Below are 9,306 nucleotides of genomic sequence, written 5' to 3' on the forward strand. Positions count from 1 at the left end.
CAAAAATTTTCTTGCGGATTTGGCAAGAACCGATTTTCATACATTTTTCCTCTGTATATATTAATCAATGATTTGTATATGTATTTGTTGAAGACTTATGATAGAAGAGCATATAATACGCTCACTGCTTTGATATTAAGTGAGGTAACATGCGCCAAAGCGCTGTGATTCAAACGCCTTTGCATTGACTAATTAATAATTGCGAGGACTCGTGAATGTTTTTCCCATGACAGATTTTGGGGCATTGGTACCCCTGCTGATGACAACACCCGAGGCGTTTTTGGCCATGTGTTCAAGTTCTCTTACGCCTGGCAGCCAGGTGCTGTCTGGCCGGGGCTGCGTCTGGCAGTGCGGCGAGGAATACGTTTTTTTTTTTATTTAACTCATATGCAATTATTTTCTCCATTGGTGTGTACGTAAAAATAGCTTAAAATAATTGAAACTTGGTTGCATTTTAAGAATTTAAATCTTCTTGGCGAGAAATTCAATACAAGTTTAATTTGGGTAAATATAGTCCGAAATTACGTTGTTAGTTAAAAAATTAATTGTCGTTTATTTCCGACGAGCACACAGCTGTTAATAGCAACTTAAATCCCCTGCTGGTTTAAAAACAGCTAAACAACCGTAAAACAATGCCCCCTCACGCCTCATTAACATTACTTGACAGCCACCAATGAATTTTCTCTCCCGCCTCGCTGGGTACGTCTGGCAGCAGGGACGGGGCTCCTGAAATAACTTCTCGTACAGGGTTTATCACAACCCCGGGGGTGATGCCTTTGGAACTTAATCAGGCAACCTCATCATAACAAGGGACCTGCTCGGTCGGAAAGTGTGATTTGATTGCTTTTATTTCTCCGGTAACCCCCCTCCCAGGAGGCTCATAAATAAAATGAAGCCTGAGAAACTTATTTTGATATTGATTTATTTACTTAGAAACTACAGTATACGCGTTGTACAGGAAATTTATTACGAAATCGTAATATAAGCGAAAGCAAGAAAGGAATTTCTTGCTTATAAATGATATAATACACAAAGCCCACACGTTTTTACGGGTTTAATTACAAATTAAGTCTGCGGTTTAATTGCAAATTAAGTCTGCAGCTTGACATAATGTAAACATTGTTCCCCTCTGTCTAGCGCTTTCCCCTCTTCACGTGCCTGGTCGCGTGCCTGTCGCCTCCCTCACTCCCTCCCCCGGCCCAGCTTGGATCAATGTGTCTGTGATGTCAGCACAAGCCAGGCTGTCCTCAAGGGTGTGGCCAGGCACAACAAAATTACACACACCGGCACGAGAATCTGGCCGTAATGCTACACCTGGTGCCCATGTTTTTCAATGAAATTACACGCAACGTGAGAAAGTTGAGATGATCAAAGACTGTGGGGCTGACCTTGAACAGAAAATTGCAGAGCGAAGCGCAGCTTTGTAATGTTAATTGCGCACGAAATGTAAGCGTATTTAACTCTGAAAGGTATAAAAGAGTGGGTATTATTAAGGTATTAAAGATTGAACGCAAGATATAACATGGAGCATTTAATTTAAATTGGACAAGTTTAGACTCGAGGAAAAGACCAGGGTAAATACTGGTTTGGACACGGTTGTTCATTTATGGAGCAAATTTTCGGCTAATATATATATATATATATATATATATATATATATATATATATATATATATATATATATATATATATATATATATATATATATATATATATATATATATATATATATAAAAGGGGTACCACCTCTGGTGTAATTGTAGGGACCCCATAGCCTCGGAGAAGAAAATAAAGAGTACTCAGAGAAGACCTTGTGGATCCTCACTGAACACTGATATTTTCTTCTCCTACCACCTCTAATCTTTCAGCTCTGATGACCACTTTATTATTCCTTTATCTTTTACTTAGACAATCCGTTCTCTGAGAAGTCACTGCGTCTTGTATCAGGTCTCTGAGAAGTCACTGCGTCTTGTATCAGGTCTCTGAGAAGTCACTGCGTCTTGTATCAGGTCTCTGAGAAGTCACTGCGTCTTGTATCAGGTCTCTGAGAAGTCACTGCGTCTTGTATCAGGTCTCTGAGAAGTCACTGCGTCTTGTATCAGCTCTCTGAGAAGTCACTGCGTCTTGTATCAGGTCTCTGAGAAGTCACTGCGTCTTGTATCAGGTCTCTGAGAAGTCACTGCGTCTTGTATCAGGTCTCTGAGAAGTCACTGCGTCTTGTATCAGGTCTCTGAGAAGTCACTGCGTCTTGTATCAGGTCTCTGAGAAGTCACTGCGTCTTGTATCAGGTCTCTGAGAAGTCACTGCGTCTTGTATCAGGTCTCTGAGAAGTCACTGCGTCTTGTATCAGGTCTCTGAGAAGTCACTGCGTCTTGTATCAGGTCTCTGAGAAGTCACTGCGTCTTGTATCAGGTCTCTGAGAAGTCACTGCGTCTTGTATCAGGTCTCTGAGAAGTCACTGCGTCTTGTATCAGGTCTCTGAGAAGTCACTGCGTCTTGTATCAGGTCTCTGAGAAGTCACTGCGTCTTGTATCAGGTCTCTGAGAAGTCACTGCGTCTTGTATCAGGTGCGCATATTTAAAATCTTGGTGATTACCTGATGATGATTAGAATATGACACCGTTGAACATCATTCTGATTCTCGTTGCCCAAGTCCTCGTTAATATCGATTGTAATATGGTTGTGTCTTCCACCGAGAACGTTTAAATGCTGAATTTGGTCTCGTTACATTCACTTGAACCTTTACCAGTTGAATACACAGAGAGTGGAGAGAATACACTAATGGGAGTATATTAATGCGAATATCCGTAGAGTGATTGAGGGTTTGTTCACCAGTTGAACACTTCACCAGTCAACCAGCATCCAGGAAATGTATATGTTTATCTCTCAGAATGTTTGGTAATATGTTTATTGTTTGTGATGTGTGTCTATGTGTGTATTAACACGATGTACTGAACGGGGTGAGAATACCTTGAGCTACCTCATCCCTTTGTGTGTATTTTACCTCAATAAACTTATTTCAATTTCAATTTCAACCGGGATCCATTCGCTCAACATGGCCGAATAATATGCGTATTCTCTCCTCACTCTTGCGGTCTACTTCTAATACCTTCACAGCTTTGTCGTAGTAATTAAGTAGTTGAGAAAGACATCTCTTCCTACTTTTAAAACTCCTTTGGTCTGGATTCTCAAGTTAACATTTTGCCCTTAAAACTGGAAAGTTGGCTTCCTAGTACTTATACTCTCTTAAATATGGTAATGATGTGTGTGTGTGTCTAGAGCAGACCATCTGAAGTTGTTGTGGTGGTGTACTACCATCCGTCCCAAGTGGATCGAATTCTTACATACCACGAATACTAAAGTTAATGTCAATCGCCCCATTACAGAGGTGAAGGTGACGGACGGAGGCATTACGGACGGAGGGATTACAGACGGAGGGATCACGGACGGAGGGTTCACGGACGCGCCACCCACCATGGTAGTGGCGAACGACAACGTGACGAGCAGCGCAGGGAGCTCCCCGTGGAGGAAGGTGGCGGAGGAGGCTCGGCTGGCCAACTTCACCCTGGGGACTCTCTACAACGACTCGGGGGGCGCCGGGGACGACCTCTCCTGGCCCGAGAGCTACAATGAATCACTCCACGACTACCCACATGCCATTAACCTCACTGCAGCCAACGACACCTCCCACCTTCCCGCCCGCATTGTCTACTGCACCGAGTGGCCCGGTGCCACCCTCACGCTCTTCCAGGTGAGAACGACGGTCTTCTTTGGTCAAGGTGGAGGACACTCTCTCTCTCTCTCTCTCTCTCTCTCTCTCTCTCTCTCTCTCTCTCTCTCTCTCTCTCTCTCTCTCTCTCTCTCTCTCTCTCTCTCTCTGTCTCTCTCTCTCTCTCTCTCTCTCTCTCTCTCTCTGTCTCTCTGTCTCTCTCTCTCTCTCTCTCTCTCTCTCTCTCTCTCTCTCTCTCTCTCTCTCTCTCTCTCTCTCTCTCTCTCTCTCTCTCTGTCTCTCTCTCTCTCTCTCTCTCTCTCTCTCTCTCTCTCTCTCTCTCTCTCTCTCTCTCTCTCTCTCTCTCTCTCTCTCTCTGTCTCTCTCTCTCTCTCTCTCTCTCTCTCTCTCTCTCTCTCTGTCTCTCTATGAAGCGCGGTGAAGCTCAGTTGCGGGGTTAGGCTATGGAATTAATGATAAAATTTGTACTATTTTTATTTTTACAGATGTATTGCCAAAACTTAGCTCAGCATTTTGAAACGTGATTGACTTTCTCTCCAGCTTGCACTTATTCATAAACATAAGTGTGCATATGTAAAACGGGGTGACAAATCCAATTTAGATATCATTGTAGGTTCAGTGGTTAGGGAAAACTCATGAGCCTTGGATTGGTAATGACTCTCCAAATGAAACAAGTTTCCACCTTTTCCTCCCAACACGAACTTCCACCCACCAGCTCCTAGTGTGTGCTTGCACCCTCGTACTCCTTAACACCCTTCTTCTAACACCCTATTCCTAACGCCAACTTCCACCCTCCTGCTGACCGCAACTTGCACTTCCTGTGGCAGGTGGCCAACTTCTTCTGCCTGTTAGCGTTCCTGGTGCCGCACAACTTCCGCATGTCGGCGCTGGTGATGCGCATTGTGCTGTGCGCGGGTATCCTGCTCTTCACGCTGTGGGCGGGACTCGACATTTGCGCCATGGACATCTTGGCGTGGAACCTGAGCTTCCTGCTGGTCAACACGGGCCACGTTCTCTACCTCACCTACTCCGTCTGGCCCCCGCGGGTCCACAAGGACCTCGTCGATCTCTACGATAAGGTCTTCAGGCCCCTCAAGGTCAGTTTAATGCAGTGGAGGTAAGGTGGTATTCTGTTGATGTATATAACCTTAGTGGCTCATTTGATGACTCGGGTATTAAAGCATGAAAACCCCAGATGATCAACAAGGTGACCTGCAGCCCAAGCAATTGACACGTTGGTCTTCTCCCGCAGGTGAATCCGTCAGAACTTCCGTCACTTGGTGCGGGAGGCAAATGTACTGTGGCTTGAACCCGGCGAGACGTACGCCCTGGAGGACATCACCCCGGCCGACGAGCGACTCTCCATCCTTGTCTCCGGCAAGTGAGTCCACCACCTCACCTCTCTTGACCTCTCATGACCTCTTTTTTTTATACCGGATCTCTTATAGCCTAATTAATTTGGTTTAAGGCTGCGCCCCATATATAAAGTCGATTACCCCTCCAGTCTTGTCTCCCGCAAGTTAGTCATTCGCTTCTCAAGTTTTAATCTCTCCCATCCCATCTGTCCTACAAAAACACTATCCCCTTCCCCTTCGCAGGAGCCCTAACCCCCTTCACTCCGCGGTCATACCCTCGCAGCCGTAACCTTCCGTCTCTCCACCTCAATAAGGTGTTTGCGTGCCCAGAACACAGGGTCGAATCCTCATCACAACTCCTACTGATTATCTTATTGATACATCACGTTAATGTGATTTGTGTGTGCACACCCTCTCCTCGTGTGTACAGCACTGCTCTTCGCAGCTGTCTGTCAAGTAGTGTATGGGCGCCAGTCATTGTTGCTTGTTACTTCATCATTGCTACATTATTCCATCTCTCAGACACATCAAACAAAACGTCATGGCAGATTCATGCTTGTGGGGCCAGATGCAGCCAGCGTGACTTAAACTAGGGCCAGATAGAGAGGCTGGTTGACAGAACCAGATGGGAAAGTTAGACTTGCAGATCTATCCGACCTGCTCCTAATTCCACCTACGTTTTCTCCTCTTGTGTGTGTGTCTAGTCTCTCTCGCCCTTCCCCCCTGCAGGCTGAGGGTGACCTGCGACTCCACACACCTCCACTACATTCAGCAGAACCAGTTCATTGACTCGCCAGAGTGGGAAGCCTGTGCCGACGACTCGGACGAGCTCTTCCAGGTAGGGGGCGCGTTTCCACCCGATACGGGTCACATTTCGTTAAAACCTCCATACATTTTCCTTCTTATTTACCTCCTTCCCCCACACCCCTACCCCTCTCCCTCTCCTGGAAACACACACGGCCAGGAATCACAAACCCATCAATAGGATTACGGGACCAGGTCAGGAACACAGCTGACCTTAAAGGTTGCTGACCTGGTTAAGATCGGAGTGACCAGGGGCCAGATTCACGAAGCATTTACGCAAGTACTTACGAACCTGTCCATCTTTTCTCAATCTTTGGCGGCTTTGTTTATAATTATTAAACAGTTAATGAGCTCCGAAGCACCAGGAGGCTGTTTATAACAATAACAACAGTTGATTGGCAAGTTTTCATGCTTGTAAACAGTTTAATAAATGTAACCAAAGCCGTCAAAGATTCAGAAAAGATGTACAGGTTCGTAAGTACTTGCGTAGCTGCTTCGTGAATCTGGGCCCAGGTCGAGCTCTCATTGACCAGATCAAAGTCACATCATTACAAATGTAACAAAGGCTTCAGCGCATTGGCTCAAGCCCTCATCAAGGCTCCTGTGGATATCATCAAAGGCAGTCACTGTTAACCCTTTGGGTTATAAGCTATATTCATAAGAGAAAGAATGTATGTTTGTCCGAGGTTAGGGGCTAGCCTCACCAAATTTTACAGGGTGAGGGGGGACTGTACTGTAAGTGTCATGGGGCGGGGAGGGCGATGCCCCACTTTAAGAAGGATTGGCAACTTTAACCGAATTTCGGAGTCGCCTATAAAGTTTGAAAGGTGGGTTTGATTGTCCATAGAGTGGTAAACAAATGTTAAAGCTGTTATCGACATTGAATCACCATCGATAACATTGATTGAATGTTACTGAAGCATCTTTTGCTCGCTGAGAGAGAGAGAGAGAGAGAGAGAGAAAGAGAAGAGAGAGAGAGAGAGAGAGAGAGAGAGAGAGAGAGAGAGAGAGAGAGAGAGAGAGAGAGAGAGAGAGAGAGAGAGAGAGAGAGAACGGAAGGGAGGGAGCTACGAAAGGAGGAGGGAAGGAAATGAGGAGGGAGAGGTGCAGAGAGAGAGAGAGAGAGAGAGAGAGAGAGAGAGAGAGAGAGAGAGAGAGAGAGAGAGAGAGAGAACGGAAGGGAGGGAGCTACGAAAGGAGGAGGGAAGGAAATGAGGAGGGAGAGGTGCAGAGAGAGAGAGAGAGAGAGAGAGAGAGAGAGAGAGAGAGAGAGAGAGAGAGAGAGAGAGAGACGGGGCACTGTCGGATAACCCATCTAGTTTCACATAGTAATTACATTTAAATACAATTACAATTTACTTACAATTAACAGCTGACTCCACCACACCACCGGAATTAACAACCTTCCTCCACCATACCACAGATGATAACTGTTTTATTTTTGTTATACAAATTACAAATGAGATTCATAGAAAACTCAAGCTATGTTGAAAAATTCATAATTTCAGATAGTGTTGCAGTCATAATTATAGAACAAAAATGTCACTCGTATGTATACAAGTACTGTATAGCTTATGTATATTTACCATTCTACTCCTATCACTCCTGTATGTATAGATTTTTCGTGTAGGTACCTATGCATAACTCGTGTATGAATTGAGTCACAGCTTGTGAATAAAATTCATGTAAGAATCATATATGAGCATTGATATATATATCAATAAATCTTATATATATATATATATATATATATATATATATATATATATATATATATATATATATATCAGATTGAACTCCTCTTGTGAAAGATTCATACCTTAGAATGATAGGGGTAATCTGACAGCCATATATATATATATATATATATATATATATATATATATATATATATATATTTTATTAAATATGACCGAAAAAGTAAGATTAATAATTCTAACACGAATTTTCTCAATCTTTCGTACATTATGCTTCACGAAGAGACAACTAACACAACACCTATACCCCCTATTAGACTATTTTACAGGAACTTCTTTTCCACAGCTCATAAAACAGAGGAAAGGGTCCTGAAAGATATTGTTAATAGAAACGTTATCCCTACAGACAAAAATCAGAGGATACAACTGACGATTTACTATAAAACCAGAAAAACGGCCAGCCTACTCATGAGAAACTCTCCAGACACGAAACAGAACGCTTTAAAAGAGACTAACGTCGTCTATGCCTTCAAATGCCCACTTGGGGACTGTAAGCTCCAAAAAACCCAGTATATAGGCAAGACAACAACATCTCTTTCTAGGCGTTTAACGATGCATAAACAACAGGGCTCCATTAAGGAACATATAATCTCTTCCCATAACCAAACCATCGCCAGAGAAATCCTAGTAAACAACACAGAAATCATCGATAGATACAGCGATAGCAGGCGGCTCGACGTTTGCGAGGCACTACACATCAAGAAGTCAACACCAGCAATCAACAGCCAATTATTGCACAACTATATTCTACCCACCTCAAGACTCCGCTCCAATATAGAAGCATCAAGAAATATGGACCAATAGGCTTTCTACAAACACTTCCATTCAATATCCATTGTTTCGTGTTCTGTCTTGTGTTGATACTTTTAATACCCTATTAATATCCTCTAATGCCACATCATCCTTCCCACCTTACTCAAATGTAATGCCACATCACCCTTCCCACCTCACTCAAATGTAGATATAAAATCAGGGAAACTGCAAGTTCTAATCAGTTGTGTATTTGTGAAGTCTTTGAAAATGTAATAAGTTTTACGAAACGCGCCCGTGTCGCGTCAGACTAGAAATAAAAATGAATTTTGGAGAAGTGATTTATGATTTACCTCCAACAGTGAAGCATAATGTACGAAAGATTGAGAAAATTCGTGTTAGAATTATTAATCTTACTTTTTCGGTCATATTTAATAAAATATGTCTACAGGAAAGACTGCTACCAAAATATACTAATATATATATATATATATATATATAATATATATATATATATGAATATATATATATATATATATATATATATATATATATATATATATATATATATATATATGTAATTTGCATGCTAACAAATGTATAATTTGTAGATTTGTATATGAAGAGTGTTATAGCTCCTTGGTGTGTCTAGGTGACGATCGTGGCTGAGGAGAAGAGTAAGTACATCTGCTGGTCAAGGCCTCGCCTCAGGCACCTGCTGCACATCCGGCCCTTCCTCAGAGCCATCATACACAACCTCGTAGGTGAGTCCCGTCCCACCAGACTGTCTCTCCTGGCCACCACCTGTCACTTCTCCTAGCCTCGACACGGTCCTAGCTGCCACTCTTCTCCTAGCCTCGACGGTCCAAGCTTGCGGTCAACCTCTCCTAGCTTCGCCTGCCCCCCCCTC

The 9,306-nt window shown here is 43.4% G+C and overlaps 1 protein-coding gene across 1 annotated transcript in view; it reads left to right on the forward strand.

Moving 5' to 3' along the window:
* The window catches only part of LOC123773969 (blood vessel epicardial substance), a 51,305-nt gene that overhangs the window by 19,620 nt on the left and 22,379 nt on the right, over window positions 1-9,306 (forward strand). The window contains 5 exon segments of the mRNA XM_069318695.1: window positions 3,387-3,751; window positions 4,558-4,841; window positions 4,983-5,111; window positions 5,815-5,923; window positions 9,049-9,160. Coding sequence (XP_069174796.1) covers window positions 3,476-3,751; window positions 4,558-4,841; window positions 4,983-5,111; window positions 5,815-5,923; window positions 9,049-9,160 — 910 coding nt within the window. The 5' untranslated portion in view covers window positions 3,387-3,475.

The sequence above is a fragment of the Procambarus clarkii genome, chromosome 91 (assembly GCF_040958095.1).
Source record: "Procambarus clarkii isolate CNS0578487 chromosome 91, FALCON_Pclarkii_2.0, whole genome shotgun sequence".
NCBI classification, from domain to species: Eukaryota; Metazoa; Arthropoda; class Malacostraca; order Decapoda; family Cambaridae; genus Procambarus; species Procambarus clarkii.